The 19,151-nt window shown below is 40.6% G+C and overlaps 1 protein-coding gene across 7 annotated transcripts in view; it reads right to left on the reverse strand.

Moving 5' to 3' along the window:
- Positions 1-19,151, reverse strand: part of LOC139753121 (RNA-binding protein lark-like) — a 61,498-nt gene that overhangs the window by 28,952 nt on the left and 13,395 nt on the right. For all 7 annotated transcript variants that reach the window (XM_071669220.1, XM_071669223.1, XM_071669222.1 and 4 more), the window contains 4 exons: positions 17,351-17,485; positions 13,760-13,978; positions 13,404-13,571; positions 5,478-5,768 (listed from right to left, as the gene is read on the reverse strand). In XM_071669220.1, coding sequence (XP_071525321.1) covers positions 5,478-5,768; positions 13,404-13,571; positions 13,760-13,978; positions 17,351-17,485 — 813 coding nt within the window. The remainder of the gene's footprint in view (positions 1-5,477; positions 5,769-13,403; positions 13,572-13,759; positions 13,979-17,350; positions 17,486-19,151) is intronic.

Below are 19,151 nucleotides of genomic sequence, written 5' to 3' on the forward strand. Positions count from 1 at the left end.
TGAATAGCTTTTTGATTTGTGTGCTGTGAAAAAGATTTTGAGTGATCGGGGCCTAAACATGCAGGAGGGTGAAAAGCGGGCAAGGAATAGAGTGAATTGGAACGATGTGGTATACCGGGGTCGACGTGCTGTCAATGGATTGAACCAGGGCATGTGAAGCGTCTGGGGTAAACCATGGAAAGTTCTGTGGGGCCTGGATGTGGAAAGGGAGCTGTGGTTTCGGTGCATTATTACATGACAGCTAGAGACTGAGTGTGAACGAATGTGGCCTTTGTTGTCTTTTCCTAGCGTTACTTCGCACACATGAGGGGGGAGGGGGTTGTTATTCCATGTGTGGCGAGGTGGCGATGGGAATAAATAAGGCAGACAGTATGAATTATGTACATAAGTATATATGTATATGTCTGTGAGTGTATATATATCTGTACATTGAGATGTATAGGTATGTATATTTGCGTGTGTGGACGTGTATGTATATTTGCGTGTGTGGACGTGTATGTATATTTGCATGTGTGGACGTGTATGTATATACATGTGGGTGTGGGTGGATTGGGCCATTCTTTTGTCTGTTTCCTTGCGCTACCTTGCTAACGCAGCAGACAGCGACAAAGCAAAATAAAAAGATTGTTGACTTGGAAGACCAGATTTAAAAAGAATTTTTTTTTTTTTTTTCAAACTGTTCGCCATTTCCTGCATTAGCGAGGTAGCGTTAAAAACAGAGGACTGGGCCTTTGGGGGAATATCCTCACCTGGCCCCCTTCTCTGTTCCTTCTTTTGGAAAAATCAAAAAAAATAGAGAGGGGAGGATTTCCAGCCCCCCCGCTCCCTCCCCTTTTAGTCGCCTTCTACGACATGCAGGGAATACGTGGGAAGTATTCTTTCCCCCCTATCCCCAGGGATAAAATATATACATAAGTATATGTATGTGAGTTAGAAAGATGGTCAAAAGGCATTATTAAATAACATGTTAATTGATAAGCATGTAAAAGAGACTTTTGGATGTTAATGTGCTGAGAGGGGCAGCTAGTGGGATGTCTGATCACTATCTTGTGGAGGAAAAGGTGAAAATTTGTAGAGGTTTTCAAAAAAGAAGAGAAAAATGTTGGGGAGAAGAGAGTGGTGAGATTAAGTGAACATGGAAAGGAGAGATTGAGTGTAGAATGGCAAAAGGAAAGACCAAATAACGTGAGGGGGTAGGTGAGGAATAGGATGTGTCTCAGAAACAGTGATGGTATGTACAAAGGATGCATGTGGCAGGAGAAAGGTGGCAAGTGGGCAGATTAGAAGGGTAGTGAGTGGTAATATAAAGAGGTAAAGCTGTTAGTGAAAGAGAAAAGAGAGGTGTTTGGATGATACTTTCAAGGAAGGAGTGCAAATGACTGGGAGATGTATAAAAGAAAGTGGCAAGAGGTCAAGAGTTAGGTGCAAGGGTTGAAAAAGAGGACAAATGAGTGTTGGGGTGAGAGAGTATCATTAAACTTTAGGGAGGGTAAAAAGATGTTTTGGAAGGAGGTAAATAAATGCTGAAGACAAAAGAACAAATGGGAACATTGGTGAAGGAGGCAAGGGGAGAGGTGATGAAGTGAGAAGGAGATGAGTGAGTATTTTGAAGGTTTGTTGAATGTATTTGATGATAGAATGTAAGGTGTTTTGGTTGGGGTGGTGTGCAATGCGAGAGGGTCAGGGAGAATGGTTTAGTTAAGAGAGTAGAGGTGGTGAAAGCCTTGCGGAAGATGAAATCTGGCAAGGCACTGGGTTTGGATGGTATTGCAGTTGAATTAATAAAGAAAAAAGGGTGACTGTGTTGTTGATTGGTTGGTAAGGATATGCAATGTAAGTATGGATCATGGTGAAGTGCCTGAGGATTGGTGGAATGCGTTTATAATGCCACTATACAAAGGCAAAGGGGTCAAAGGTGAGTTTTTAAACTACAGAAGCATAAGTTTGTTGAATATTCCTGGCAAATTGTATGAGAGGGTACTGATTGAGAGGGTGAAGGCAAGTATAGAGCATCAGATTGTGGAGAAATGTGGTTTCAGAAGTGGTAGAGGATGTGTGGATCAGGTGTTTGCTTTGAAGAATGTGTGTGAGAAATACTTAGAAATACAGATGGATTTGTATTTAGCAGTTATGGATCTGGAGAAGGTATATAATAGGGGTGATAGAGATGCTTTGTGGAAGGTCTTATGAGTATCTGGTGTGGGATGTAAGTTGCTAAAAGCAATGAAGAGTCTTGATCAAGGATGTAAGGCATGTGTATGAGTAGGAAGAGAGGAGAGTGATTGCTTCCTAGTGAAGATAGGTCTGTGGCAAGGGTGTGTGATGTCCCCATGACTGTTTGTTTATGGATGGGGTGAGTAGGGAGGTAAATGCAAGTGTTTTGGAGAGAGGAGCAAGTATGCAATTTGTCAGGGATGAGAGGGATTGGGAAGTGAGTCAGTTGCTGTTCGTCGATGATACAGCACAGGTAGCTGATTCGAGTGAGAAACTGCAGAAGTTGGTGACTGAGTTTGGAAAAGTGTGTGAAAGCAGAAAGTTGAGAGTAAATGTGAATAAGAGTAAGGTTGAGGGACAAGTTAGTTGGGATGTAAGTTTGAATGAAGAAAAATTGGAGGAAGTGAAGCGTTTTAGACACCAGGGAGTGGACTTGGCAGCGAATGGAACCGTGGAGGCAGTAGTGAGTCATAGGGTGGGGGAAGGGGCAAAGGTTCTGGGAGCAGTGAAGACTGCGTGGAGAGAACATTTTCTCAGAGCAAAATTGAGTATGTTTGAAGGAATAGTATTTCCAACAATATTATATGGTTGTGTGGTATAGGTTATAGATAGGGTTGTATGGAGGGGGGTGGAGGTGTAGGACATGAAATATTTGAGGACAATGTGTAGTGTGAGGTGGTTTGATCGAGTAGGTAATGAAAGGGTAAGAGAGATGTGTGGTAATAAAAAGAGTGTAGATGAGAGAGCAGAAGAGAGTGTGTTGTAATGGTTTGGACATAAGAAAAGAATGAGTGAGGAAAGGTTGACAAAGAGGATATATGTGTCAGAAGTGGGGAGAACAACGACAGGTGGGAGACAAAATTGGAGGTAGAAGGATGGAGTGAAAAAAATTTTGAGCAATTTGGGCCTGAACACACAGGAGGATGAGAGGCTTGCAAGGAATAAAGTGAATTGGAACGATGTGGTACACTGGGGTCAACGTGCTGTCAATGGACTGAACCAGGGCATGTGGAACGTCTTTGGTAAACCATGGAAAGGTCTGTGGGGCCTGGATGTAGATGGGGAGCTGTGGTTTCAGTGCATTACACAAGACAGCTAGAGACTGAGTGTGAACAAATGTGGCCTTTTTTTTCTGTTTTCCTGGCACTACCTCGCTGAAGCAGGGGGTAGCAATGCTTTTTCCTGTGGAGTGGGGTGGAGTCAGGAATGTATGAGGGCAAGCAAGTATGAATATGTACAAGTGTAAATATGCATTTGTCATTGTAAGTGTATGTATACGTATGTATATGTGTACATGATTTTTTTTTTTTCTTATTATACTTTGTCGTTGTCTCCCGCGTTTGCGAGGTAGCGCAAGGAAACAGACGAAAGAAATGGCCCAACCCCCCCCCCCATACACATGTATATACATACGTCCACACACGCAAATATACATACCTACACAGCTTTCCATGGTTTACCCCAGACGCTTCACATGCCTTGATTCAATCCACTGACAGCACGTCAACCCCGGTATACCACATCGCTCCAATTCACTCTATTCCTTGCCCTCCTTTCACCCTCCTGCATGTTCAGGCCCCGATCACACAAAATCTTTTTCACTCCATCTTTCCACCTCCAATTTGGTCTCCCTCTTCTCGTTCCCTCCACCTCCGACACATATATCCTCTTGGTCAATCTTTCCTCACTCATTCTCTCCATGTGCCCAAACCACTTCAAAACACCCTCTTCTGCTCTCTCAACCACGCTCTTTTTATTTCCACACATCTCTCTTACCCTTACATTACTCACTCGATCAAACCACCTCACACCACACATTGTCCTCAAACATCTCATTTCCAGCACATCCATCCTCCTGCGCACAACTCTATCCATAGCCCACGCCTCGCAACCATACAACATTGTTGGAACCACTATTCCTTCAAACATACCCATTTTTGCTTTCCGAGATAATGTTCTCGACTTCCACACATTCTTCAAGGTCCCCAGAATTTTCGCCCCCTCCCCCACCCTATGATCCACTTCAGCTTCCATGGTTCCATCCGCTGCCAGATCCACTCCCAGATATCTAAAACACTTCACTTCCTCCAGTTTTTCTCCATTCAAACTCACCACCCAATTGACTTGACCCTCAACCCTACTGTACCTAATAACCTTGCTCTTATTCACATTTACTCTTAACTTTCTTCTTCCACACACTTTACCAAACTCAGTCACCAGCTTCTGCAGTTTCTCACAAGAATTAGCCACCAGCGCTGTATCATCAGCGAACAACAACTGACTCACTTCCCAAGCTCTCTCATCCCCAACAGACTTCATACTTGCCCCTCTTTCCAAAACTCTTGCATTTACCTCCCTAACAACCCCATCCATAAACAAATTAAACAACCATGGAGACATCACACACCCCTGCCGCAAACCTACATTCACTGAGAACCAATCACTTTCCTCTCTTCCTACACGTACACATGCCTTACATCCTCGATAAAAACTTTTCACTGCTTCTAACAACTTGCCTCCCACACCATATATTCTTAATACCTTCCACAGAGCATCTCTATCAACTCTATCATATGCCTTCTCCAGATCCATAAATGCTACATACAAATCCATTTGCTTTTCTAAGTATTTCTCACATACATTCTTCAAAGCAAACACCTGATCCACACATCCTCTACAACTTCTGAAACCACACTGCTCTTCCCCAATCTGATGCTCTGTACATGCCTTCACCCTCTCAATCAATACCCTCCCATATAATTTACCAGGAATACTCAACAAACTTATACCTCTGTAATTTGAGCACTCACTCTTATCCCCTTTGCCTTTGTACAATGGCACTATGCACGCATTCCGCCAATCCTCAGGCACCTCACCATGAGTCATACATACATTAAATAACCTTACCAACCAGTCAACAATACAGTCACCCCCTTTTTTAATAAAGTCCACTGCAATACCATCCAAACCTGCTGCCTTGCTGGCTTTCATCTTCCGCATATATGTATATGTATACATATGTATGTGCGTGGGTGTTTATGCATATATATGCGTATATGAGTGGATAGGCTGTTCTTCATGTTTCCTGGCACTACCTTGCTGATGCAGGAAATGGTGATCAAATATAATAGATGAATAAATAAATAATAAATATATGGGTGTTATTGGACTTCACCTGCTTGTGGTTACATTGTGAATGACAAGTTTTGGAGTTACATGTAAAAAATACCAAAAGAAAATATGAACACATATAAAAAACTAACCCTATAATGCATAAAATGTTCCCTGGCATAGCTGGCTTGAGGCTGTGGTACATAGCTTCGGCCTCCTCGCTCCCGATCAGAGTATCGAGAACCTTCAAAAAGTTCATCACTGTAACACTGTTTGGACCATAAGCTGCTAGATCCACAGTGGAGGCACATGTCTGGATTCCCAATGCCAGTCTGCTGTCTTCCATGGGAAGTAGATTTTCGGACCCTCAGTTGCATGCCATTGAACTCATAGCCATCCAGTTCACGAATTGCTCGCTGGGCCTGAGCCTCATCATCCATATGCTATAAAAAAATCTATCAATTATGCAAAGACGAGGATACAAGCTAATGTTTCCAAGCCCATCCCTCTTAGTTTTCTTGACTGTTTTATGAATCATTGGAAGCAACTATGTAACAATGGGGGAAAAAATTCTTCCTACAGCATCTCCTTAACATACATAAATATGACATGGGGGAAAAATTCTTACAGCATCCCCCAAACATACACAAATATCTTTCAATTTCCCACAAGGTACAGCAAGATGGACCAAGCTGAACTTCCTTAGAACATTTTTAGAAGATCCCTTCCCTAACACAATGGACTTATTTTGTTCTCTCATCTCACCTTTACCCATCATCTACTTCTACACCTATTAATTATATATATTTTTGGCAAATCTCACTAAATCTATTCTTACCAGCATGTCTAAATCAACTCTGCAATATACTTAACTCTATCAAATCTAAACTTAAGAATACTATTCAAACTAGTGATTTCTTCACTCACCACCCTGTCCATCCTCATTCACTGAATCTAAGAGCTATGCATATTTTGCCTTTCCAATGTGATTCACCGATATTTTTCAAAACAAAACAATGAAAGTAAGTAAAATTACTAGCCACATCAGTCAGATGCAGTGCTGACAAGTTCAAGTGAATGCTGGAAACACTGCCTCCACTTCCACTAGAAAAACCTTCTCCTGCCTCATCTTAGTCAACTAACTAGACAACCATGAAGACATCACACATCCCTGCCACAGACCGACCTTCATCAGGAACCAATCACTCTCTTCTCTTCCTACTCGTACACATCCCTTACATCCTTGATAAGAACTTTTCACTGCTTCTCGCAGCTTACCTCCCACACCATATACTCTTAAGACCTTCCACAAAGCATCTCTATCAAACCCATCATATGCCTTCTCTAGATCCATAAATGCTACACACCAATCCATCTGTATTTCCAAATATTTCTCAAACATATTCTTCGAAGCATACACCTGATCCACACATCCTCTACAACTTCTGAAACCACACTGCTCCTTCCCAATCTGATGCTCTGTACATGCCTTCACCCTCTCAATCAATACCCTCCCATACAATTTGTCAGGAATACTTCATAAACTTATGCCTCTGTAGTCTGACAACTCACCTTTATCCCCTTTGCCTTTGTACAATGGCACTATACATGCATTCTGCCAATCCTCATGCACTTCATCGTGATCCATATACTGAATATCCTTACCAACCAATCAACCAATCAACATCACAGTCACCCCCTTTCTTAATGATTCAACTGCAATATAGTCCACATCCACTGCCTTTGTGGATTTCATCTTCCACAAGGCTTTCACGACCTCTTCTCTTAACCAAACCATGCTCCCTGTCTCTCTCACTAAGCACACCATCCAGACCAAAACACTCTACATCTGCCACTCTATCATCAAAAATTCAACAAACCTTCAAAATACTCACTCCATCTCCTTTTCACTTCATCACTACCTGTTATCACTTCCCCTTTCTCCCTTCAACAATGTTCCTATTTGTTCTCTTGTCTTTCACGTGTTATTTACCTCCTTCCAAAAGATTTTCTAATTTTCCCCAAAGTTTAATCATACTCTCTCATCCCTAATCTCATTTGTCCTCCTTTTCGATCCTTGCACCTTCCTCTTGACCTCCTGCCACTTTCTTTCATACATCACCCAGTCATTTGCACTCCTCCCTTGCAAGTATCTTGGATCCAAATTCCTCTTTTCTCTTTCACTAACAACTTCTTCATCCAAACATTCACTACCCTTTCTAATTCTGAAAACTTTTTCTACAAGGAATAGAAAACTACTAATGAAAATGTTTATTGTAGGACCAAAACTGAATACTGCTGTGTTGTATGGTCTCCAACTAAACATTAGAAATACATATCACAGAAAATTCAAAAGCACTTCACATCCAAAACTGAGGGGGTGAAACATGTGGATTACCACGAAGTGCTGAAAGAAGTGTAACCATACAGCCTAGAAAGAAGACAAAGATATGTGATAACCTACACAATGGCAAGAAATTCAATGTATAAAAGAAAATGTGAAAAACCTGAAAGCCTATCAACAGGGATGATACAAATTTCTTGTCTTTAAAAATACCATGGAACATATCAAAAATAAATCAGACAAAAATACATAATAGCCCAGCTGGGAAGCTAAAAACTTTTTCAATGGATTTTATTTATTTTTATTTGTTATACTTTGTCACTGTCTCCCGCGTTAGTGAGGTAGCGCAAGGAAACAGACGAAAGAATGGCCCAACCCACCCACATGAACATGTATATACATACATGTCCACACACGCACATATACATACCTATAAATTTCAACATATACATATATATACATACACAGACATATACATATATACACATGTACATAATTCATACTTGCTGCCTTTATTCATTCCCGTCGCCACCCCGCCACACATGAAATGACAACCCCCTCCCCCGCATGTGCGCGAGTTATCACTAGGAAAAGACAACAAAGGCCACATTCGTTCACACTCAGTCTCTAGCTCTCATATATAATGCACCGAAACCACAGCTGCCAAGAGAATTAAGAAAAATGCATGGAAAAGCTACAGAAACATTAAAAACTTGACATGCGATTGAAATTATTCCCAGATGAACCAAGAATCGATAATCATGTACTGTAGGTGGCAGCTGAGAAGAACAGTCTTATACATCAAGCAAGATGTGTGGTAAGTGCTTAGCACTAACCCAATCATTCCTGCAAAATCTTTTCCTAAAAACTTACTTGTGGAGTTGCTCAAGGAACTAAGATGGGACACTCTGCTTTCTCATCCTTATCACTGATGCCCTGGGGCACATATACCATTTCTCAAAGTATGTAGACTTCACCTTTGCCATCACTGTCAACAACTCCTCTCCTGACTTCAGCACCCTTCTGTACATCAACAGTAACTTCCAGGAGTGGACTGCAGCCAACTATGTCACCATCAATCACATCAAGACTGTGACTGTGCACACAAACCTGAGTGCAGACAACATTCTGCCCCCTGACATGATACTAGGCCCTGACATCCTCCAGACAATCAGAGACTTCAAACTTCTTCATGTTACTAGAGATGATGGTTTAAACTGAAAAAGTCACGTCAGCACTATCATCAACTGTTTCTTATACCATCTCAACTTTCTCCACTGACTGAGATCACTAAGCATCCAATCACATAAGCTTAGGAATGTCTAAACCACCTTCATCCTATCTAAGCTCACATACACCTCCCCAGCCTGTTCCTCCTCCTAACAGCCACACAGAGGGACCAGCTGGAGAGAGTGCAGAAAAGGGCGTGCACAATTACCCTGGGTCAATCTTACACCACTTACCAAGGGGCTCTCATCTTGAGGAACCTGTCCACTCTCTTGAACCAACACTGGCAGCTCACACAGCAGTTTAGCAATAAACTGCTGACCTCCCCCTACGCACCTACGGACCACCGTCCATCACTACAATTGACTTGTACCAATCAGAGCTTGCACAGACAGATAGGTGTGAGAGGAGTCCTATAACTAACTTTGTAAAAGTCATAAACAATGCAAGAACAAGCTAAGTAAGTAAATGGCTAGGTTTTCTCTTAATAATGCTGTGTGGTATGTCAACTATTATATAACTGTAAGTATTCATCACTCAATGTTTGACTAATTATCACCAAGTGCATAATGTATAAACCATAGTATTCACCCTGAATAACTTCCTGTATATCTGCCATTCCGACTATGTAAACGTAACTCATTCATGTGCTCATCCAAACCATGGAAATATCCAGCCCCACTATGATTTTAAGCTCTGTTATGACTGGTTAACTAGTTATTATCATGACCTCCCAGTTCTATAATATCTGTGTGTCAGATGTGTATTTTCAGTGAAATGGCTGCTTAAGTTCAAGAAACTGTCCATCAGTTTGTTTATTATCTATCTACTGAACTAACACTTGTGGAAAAAATAATTTCCTTTTCATGCAATCCTGGGGTAATGGAGAACTTTGATGAGATATCATAGGTAAAGACCTAGAATATTTCCAGAGAAAAACACTTCTAATATCTTCTCCACTCATGTAAGCTACTCGATCTTCACACTTGTGTAGCATGAAATGCAAGTCTTATAATTCTAATCATGTTATTCATCAACAATGCTGTGCTTGTGTGTGAAATAAGAGTATGAGTGAAATAACAGTGTTTATGAAACAGAAGTAATGTTCAGTATAAAGAAAAAATCTTTCAACATTCTCTACACATTCACCAACTCTACACATTCAATTACTCATGTTATGCAACATCAGGTGTCTGTGTACAAAACAAACTCAAAAGCAAGATAGAGCTGTCATAACCATGTTTTCCTTTCTTATCAGGAGCTGTTAAACATACTACACAGTACACAAGTCCTCCATCAGCTCAACTCTGGAACAGGCTTACACATATATAATAATAAAAATTTGTGTATTTTCTGTTACTTTTTCAGTCTAATATATCATTTCATAAAAAAATCATATGGGAGGTTTTGATTGAGAGGTGAAAGCATGTACAGAGCATCAGATTGGGGAAGAGCAGTGTGGTTTCAGAAGTGGTAAAGGATGTGTGGATCCATTTGTTTTTCTAAGTATTTCTCACATACACTCTTCAAAACAAACACCTGCCCCACACATCTTCTACCAGTTCTGAAACCAAACTGCTCTTCCCCAATCTGATGTTCTGTACATGCCTTCACCTTCTCAATCAATAACCTTCCATATAATTTCCCACGAATACTCAACAAACTTATACCTCTGTAATTTGAACACTCACCCTTATCCCCTTTGCCTCTGTACAATGGCACTAAGCATTCATTCTGCCAATCCTCATGAACCATACATACACTGAATATCCTCACCAACCATTCAACAACAGTCACCCCCTTTTTTCATAAATTCCACTGCAATACCACCTAAACCCACGCCTTGCTGGCTTTCATCTTCCGCAAAGCTTTCACTCCCTCTTTTCTGTTTACCGAATCATTCTCCCTGACCCTCTCACTTCACACACCACCTCGGCCAAAACACCCTATATCTACCACTCTATCATCTAATACATTCAACAAACCTTCAAAATACTCACTCCTCCTTCTCACATCAGCACTACTTATCATTACCTCCCCATTAGCCCCCTTCACTGATGTTCCCATTTGTTCTCTTGTCTTACGCACTTTATTTACCTCCTTCCAAAACATCTTTTTATTCTCTCGAAAATTTAATGATATTCTCTCACCCCAACTCTCATTTGCCCTCTTTTTCACCTCTTGCACCTTTCTCTTGACCTCCTGCCTCTTTCTTTTATACATCTCCCACTCATTTGCAGTATTTCCCTGCAAAAATCATCCAAATGCCTCTCTCTTCTCTTTCACTAATAATCTTACTTCTTCATCCCACCACTCACTACCCTTTCTAATCTCCTCACCTCTCACACTTCTCATGCTACAAGCATCATTTGAGCAAGCCATCACTGCTTCCCTAAATACATCCCATTCTTCCCCCACTCCCCTTACATCCTTTGCTCTCACCTTTTTCCATTCTGCACTCAGTCTCTCCTGGTACTTCCTCATGCAAGTCTCCTTCCCAAGCTCACTTACTCTCACCACTCTCTTCACGCAACATTCTCTCTTCTTTTCTGAAAACCTCTACAAATCTTCACCTTCGCCTAGACAAGATAATGATCAGGCATCCCTCTAGTTGCACCTCTCAGCACATTAACATATGAGTGGCTGGGCCATTCTTCGTCTGTTTCCTTGTGCTACCTCGCTGATGCGGGAAACAGTGATTAAGTATGATATAATGAATATAGATAAAGTGAATGTAGGTTTGTGGCAGGGGTGTGTGATGTCTCCATGGTTGTTTAATTTGTTTATGGATGGGGTTGTTAGGGAGGTAAATGCAAGAGTTTTGGAAAGAGGGGCAAGTATGAAGTCTGTTGGGGATGAGAGAGCTTGGGAAGTGAGTCAGTTGTTGTTCGCTGATGATACAGCGCTGGTGGCTAATTCATGTGAGAAACTGCAGAAGCTGGTGACTGAGTTTGGTAAAGTGTGTGAAAGAAGAAAGTTAAGAGTAAATGTGAATAAGAGCAAGGTTATTAGGTACAGTAGGGTTGAGGGTCAAGTCAATTGGGAGGTAAGTTTGAATGGAGCAAAACTGGAGGAAGTAAAGTGTTTTAGATATCTGGGAGTGGATCTGGCAGCGGATGGAACCATGGAAGCGGAAGTGGATCATAGGGTGGGGGAGGGGGCGAAAATTCTGGGAGCCTTGAAGAATGTGTGGAAGTCGAGAACATTATCTCGGAAAGCAAAAATGGGTATGTTTGAAGGAATAGTGGTTCCAACAATGTTGTATGGTTGCGAGGCGTGGGCTATGGATAGAGTTGTGCGCAGGAGGATGTATGTGCTGGAAATGAGATGTTTGAGGACAATGTGTGGTGTGAGGTGGTTTGATCGAGTAAGTAACGTAAGGGTAAGAGAGATGTGTGGAAATAGAAAGAGCGTGGTTGAGAGAGCAGAAGAGGGTGTTTTGAAATGGTTTGGGCACATGGAGAGAATGAGTGAGGAAAGATTGACCAAGAGGATATATGTGTCGGAGGTGGAGGGAACGAGGAGAAGTGGGAGACCAAATTGGAGGTGGAAAGATGGAGTGAAAAAGATTTTGTGTGATCGGGGCCTGAACATGCAGGAGGGTGAAAGGAGGGCAAGGAATAGAGTGAATTGGATCGATGTGGTATACCGGGGTTGACGTGCTGTCAGTGGATTGAATCAGGGCATGTGAAGCATCTGGGGTAAACCATGGAAAGCTGTGTAGGTATGTATATTTGCGTGTGTGGACGTATGTATATACGTGTGTATGGGGGTGGGTTGGGACATTTCTTTCATCTGTTTCCTTGTGCTACCTCGCAAACGCGGGAGACAGCAAAAAAAAAATAAATAAATAAATAAAAAATAAAAAAAAAATAAAGAAATTCTATTCAGTTATTATACATAATCATTGATTTCCACGTCAACGAGGTAGCGCCAGGAAACAGACGAAGAATGGCCCATCCACTCATATACACAAATATGTATACAAATGCCCACATATGCATATATACATACATATACACATCAACACATACATACACAGACATTACATATATATGCATGTACTTATTCATATTTGCTTGCCTTCATCCATCTCTGTCGCTATTCTGCCCTACAGGAAAACAGCATCGCTATCCCCTGCTTCTGCGAGGTAGCTCCAGGAATACAGACAAAAAGGCCTCATTCATTCACATTCAGTCTTTTGCTGTCATGTGTAACGCACTAAAACCAAAGCTTCCTATCCACATCCAGGCCCCATTGCATGAGGGAGTTTTTGGACCATGCTCACTACTTACAGGATAAAATGGATTGTTAACACAGACATCTGGTTATAGTGGATATCCTAAACAGCTCAATCAAAGTGAATTAAATTAAAATCAAATAAGATAACATACAGAGAGGTTATGATAAAATTCTTTTTCATGTCAGGAAAATGTAACAAATTGCTTCGAGGACATGAAGATGCTTAAACACAAATCCATATTACCAAAAATCACAAAGTACTTACAATAAATGCATAGTTGGTCAAAATATCAGCTTCAACCACAATGCCATACACTTCAAAGAGGCTTTTCAGCTCCTCACGCTTAGAATCCCTGGGTACGTTGCCAACAAAAATTTTTGTTGTTTGGCTAACACCCTTCTTAGCACCAGTGGAAGCCTTAACAACCATTGGCTGAAATCAGATAAATATTACCCATCTCATGTAATTAAGCTTTAATGCCATCAAAAATACTTGTACATTAAATATTTCAGTAATGAAATACAGAGATGAAGCTCAGTGACTTAAGCATTTGATAACTTTTTAAAATCTAAATCTTCATTATAAGATGATACAGGTGATCAAAAAGTGTTTACTCTTACCCTGCCATCAAGAATATGACCATTCAGTCCCTCAATAGCTGCCAGACCTTCCTCTTTCTTTTCCATGTGCACAAAGCCATAGCTTTTCAGGACATCTGCCTCAACAACAGTCCCATGGGATTCAAAGAGATGTCGGATTTCTGATGTTGTAGCACGATGACTGAGGTTACCCACAAATATCTTGTAAGTTTTCCCCTGTATGGGCTTCTTAGTTGCAATCTAAATGTATGATACAAAACAAGAGACATAAGTCAAAAGAAGAAAGCCCAAAGGGTTATAAAAAACAGCTGAAATACTGGATGGAAAAACATCAACATGCAGGTTGTTTTGGAGCAAAAAAAATGGAAAGTAGAAATCTCTCAAGGAAAAGTTAAAAGGCTCTTAGATATAATTTCCTGCCTAACAGAAACAATTTCCTGCACTGTGGGTGAGAAATTAAATTCACTGTAAATAATTTAGGTTCACAAGGTTGTACGTGTGCTTTATATGTGTAGGCACAAGCAACTGAAGGTAAATGTAAATAAAAGTAAAGTAATAGTGTTTGAAAGGAAACAGAGTGAAAATACAGATTCTGTAAAGCCCTTTTGAGTGAGAAGAAAGTGAACTAAACTGCATCACAGACATAGGGGAAGAAAGACTGGAAGAGGTGAGAGAATTCAAGTATTTCAGGAGTATCTTGGGTAAGTTTGGTGATATGGAAGGAGATAAAAGAGAGAGCAGTACAGGGAAGAAGAGCCATTGGGTCCCTTAATAGAATAACAAAGGGCAGAAGATTAAGTATGGAAGTAAGGAAGGATCAAGGGACAGCATAGTCCTTCTGACCCTGACCTATGCATCCAAGACATAGACATGGAATGAGTTACGGAGGTCAAGAATCCAAAATGTAGAAATGAACTATTTAACAGGTGCAAGTAATATGACTAGATGCAATGAAGAAAGAAATGATGGGGTGTATGAGAGATTTGGTATGGTAGGGAATGCAGAGAGAGCAAATAGTGAAGTGGAAGAGTGGGTGAAATGTAATACTCTGAGGTGGTTTGCACATATGAATGAATGTAAGATGGGGAGTTTACAAGGAAAGTGTATGACAGTATGATTACAGGAGTTGGTGTGTGAGGAAGACCACCTATGACATGGGGAAACATAGTGGATGAGCACTGGATGGAGAAATGGTGGAAGAACGCGTGGGATGGTGTATGCGAGGGAGGTATGTGAGGTCAGAGATAAGTGGAGATTCCAGCTGTGGCTACCCCTTTGACGGGAGTTCCCAGAGGGAATGGGCTTCAGAGACAGAAAAGAATATAACTACAAAACTCTATTTTCTGAATGCACACTATGTTCCTCAAAAGTTCATTTTCACCAGAGAAGTTTAATGTTTGCACAGGTGCAGTGACTAAACTGCAAGTATCTCATGCTCCTAGGAGCTATATTTACTACTATAGATACCCATCTCCAAAACTGGAATGCTTGAGACCCAATTTGCATCAGATTTTGGAAATTTCCAATTTTTAGGTCATCTGGCCTAAAAGGTAAAGATAACGCAGGTAAAGAATACGTACATAAAGATTTCAATCCATTACCAAGTTGTACTTGTTCATACTTTTAAAGCAGAGGCTGTAAACTCAATGTTCTTTACTCTCAATTCACTTGAGGATGAGGAAGTTCCTCATCATACACCAAGAAGAGAAAAGGAAAGGTGCTCAATAATGAAGAAGAGGTAGACATATTATTACAGATCAAGCACAGAAAATGGGAGACCACAGCTGAAGTGTTGCTTACTGATTAGTGTTTATGCATAAAGAATAATAACACTGTAGTATGATTTTGTTGCGCATGTACTGTATAATATTCAGAGGTGGAGGGAACGAGGAGAAGTGGGTGACCAAATTGGAGGTGGAAGGATGGAGTGAAAAAGATTTTGAGCAATCGGGGCCTGAACATGCAGGAGGGTGAAAGATGTGCAAGGAATAGAGTGAACTGGAATGATGTGGTATATCAGAGTCGATGTGCTGTCAATGGATTGAACCAGGGGATGTGAAGCGTCTGGGGTAAACCATGGAAAGTTTTGTGGGGCTTGGATGTGGAAAGGGAGCTGTGGTTTTGGTGCATTAAACATGACAGCTAGAGACTGAGTGTGAACGAATGTGGCCTTTGTTGTCTTTTCCTGTCTGTGTACGTATATATATGTATATGTTGAAATGTATAGGTATGTATATGTGCATGTGTGGACAAGTATGTATATACGTGTGTATGTGGGTGGGTTGGGCCATTCATTCGTCTGTTTCCTTGCGCTACTTCGCTAACGTGGGAGACAGTGACAAAGTATAATAAATAAAGAAAAAATAATATAAATATATTGTATGTAGCATTTATAAATCTGGAGAAGGCATATATAGAGATGCTCTGTGGAAGGTATCAAGAGTATATGGTGTGGAAGGTAAGTTCCTAGAAGCAGTAAAAAGTTCTTATCGGGGATGTAAGGCATGTGAACAAGAAGGAAGAGAGGAAAGTGATTAGTTCCCAGTGAATGTTGGTTGTGGCAGGGGTGTGTGATGTCTTCATGGCTGTTTAAATTGTTTATGGATGGGGTTGTTAGGGAGGTGAATGAAAGAGTTTTGGAGAGAAGGGCTAGTATGCAGTCTGTTGTGGATGAGAGGGCTTGGGAGGTGAGTCAGTTGTTGTTTGCTGATGATACAGTGCTGGTGGCTGATTTGGGTGAGGAACTGCAGAAGTTGGTGATTGAGTTTGGTAAAGTGTGAGAAAGAAGAAAGCTGAGAGTGAATGTGAATAAGAGCAAAGTTATTAGGTTCAGTACAGCTGAGGGACAAGCAAACTGGGACGTAAGTTTGAATGGAGAAAAATTGGAGGAAGTGAAATGTTTTAGATATCTGGGAGTAGGTATAGCAGCGGATGGAACCATGGAAGCGGAAGTGAGTCACAGGGTGGGGGAAGGGGTAAAGGTTCTGGAAGCATTGAAAAATGTGTGGAAGGCAAGAACGTTATCTTGGAGAGCAAAAATGGGTATGTTCGAAGGAATAGTGGGGGGAGGGGGGTGCCATTTTATGTGCGGCGGGGTGGTGACAGGAATGGCTGAGGGCAGCAAGTGTGAATATGTACATGTGTATATATGTATTTGTCTGTGTATGTATATGTATGTATACATTGAAATGTATAGGTATGTATATGTGCGTGTGTGGGCATGTATGTAAATACGTGTATGTGGGTGGGTTGGGTCATTCTTTCGTCTGTTTCCTTGCGCTACCTTGCTAATGGTAAGACTGAGCTGGGAGGGAGGTTTAGTGCTTGTCATGTTATTCTAATAAGGGTGTGTGTGTGTGTGTGTGTGTGTGTGTGTGTTTTGTCAGTGTTATGTCTTTCTTTTTTCTTCTTTTTTTTGGGGAGGGATGTCTGTGAGCAAAAGTTGTTGAAGTGTGAGGTGGCAGCATGCTTTCTACTTCTGCTTGGGGGCTGTTTCATTGTATCGCTCTGAGAGCTTGTAGTTCCTAAGAAGCTAATGTCTGTTCTCTGTGCTATATTCACTGGTTTGCAACTTTGTCATATAATTTATAACAAGAACAAGAAAAAACAAACCTGTTTCAATTCAAGTTCTAGTTTTATAACTTGTGAATTGAGAGAAGTCTCTAGAGCAGCAGATTCAGAATGAAGGCTTGCTTCTTCCTTTGTAGTTGTGATTAGGCGATGCTTTGACTGGAACTTAGCCAGGGCCTTTAAAAGAAAAATATTGGTTCTGATTATGGACAAATTCCTGCACTACTAAAGAGTTTGAATTATCCAATTTTCCCATTTCTGTTCATCAGAGTGGCCAGTGGTGGTGCATATTCTGGATACTACGTGTCAGCATTTCACTAGCTGTTCCAGTATATCAAGAGGTGTCTCAAACTTTAAGTCATTTTGTCTGTTTAATAACTACACATGGAGAAATCTGTTCTCCTAAACTCTACTCCCAATTATATGGAGCAAATCATGTGCCTACATCCTCTTAATTCATTCACATGTACTCCTCCACTTTATGTATGAGTGCTGAGATGTACAGAATTCAGCTACACTACCACAGCACTTGTTACTTATTCACTATGCTCATCAGGTTGAGCTGTCAAGTGACATTAACAGAAAACAGAAACACTACGGACAACCAACAATCATACCCTTTGCAATAACACCTAAAATACCTATCTTTCAATGTTTCATGTCCTTTATCAGTCCATCTGACTCATGGTCTGCTGTTCCTATCATCCTTCACTGCACGAATACAGACTTTTATCAACCTCATACCTATCATAAGTCCTACATGACAATACACACCACAAATCTTTACATCTCCATGTTTACCAGTGCAGGTATTCATACCAACTGCTCCCATTTCTAACCTATCAGTACTGGAGAATACTAAGATTTAATATTCATACTTACAGGATGAAACAAGTAGATTTCTGCTTTACTTGCCTTTCTCCATCCACATAAAACAATTTCTAAGTCTTTACTTCCCTTTCTCCATCCATATAAAACAATTTCTAAGTTAATATTACTGTCATAATTGCATAAATCATCAGGTTTTCTGTTATCTGTCTTTCTCAGACATTCACATGTACTTTGTTACGCAAGAAACTTCCTCATTCTACATTCAACTTCCTCCTGTTCACCAGAGTCTTCCCATATATCCAAGTCTTCTCTCTTGCATGACTTCAGCGTTTTAAGTTTCCCAATGCTGCTCTCATCAGGCCTTACACTCAGATCTAATACTTTTGATCACTTTCTAATTCCACACTTAAACTACAACTACAGGGAGGATTCGTGTGACAGTCTTTTTTTAATTTGTACACACATCCTTACCTCACTTTGCATAGGAAATATATGTAAAGGATATGCCATGCAAAGTGAATCTGTGCAGAACAAATGCAGTTTTACACAGACCCAATATTTGAATTCGTATTTCACAAATCAAGACACACAACTCATACTATATAAAACAAAAAATTCCTTGTAACAATTACAGCTTGTAACCCACTACATGAGCTAAGAACGGGTAGGAGGGAGGTAAAATAAATAGGCATAATCGTAAAGGAATTTGGCTGTCTGGTGTTTTACCTTATAATATGGCTTCATTTTTTCTCTAATCTTAAGGACATAATTCTTTATAAATTAGTGTAGAAAAATATCTTAGAAGCATTTATCTATGGAATACTGTACAGCATTTCCACAAAATTGATAACATCACTATAGCTCAAAAAAAGTGAGTGAACTAAGAATACCAACACCACTACAAACTCTATTCCTGAGAAAATCTTATTTAAGTATTCTGATATTTGCCCTACAAATAATGTTATAAATACTGTTGCCTAAAAGGTGAATCTGGCCTCCACCAACAGTGGTG

This window comes from Panulirus ornatus, chromosome 14, assembly GCF_036320965.1.
Source record: "Panulirus ornatus isolate Po-2019 chromosome 14, ASM3632096v1, whole genome shotgun sequence".
Taxonomy (NCBI): Eukaryota; Metazoa; Arthropoda; class Malacostraca; order Decapoda; family Palinuridae; genus Panulirus; species Panulirus ornatus.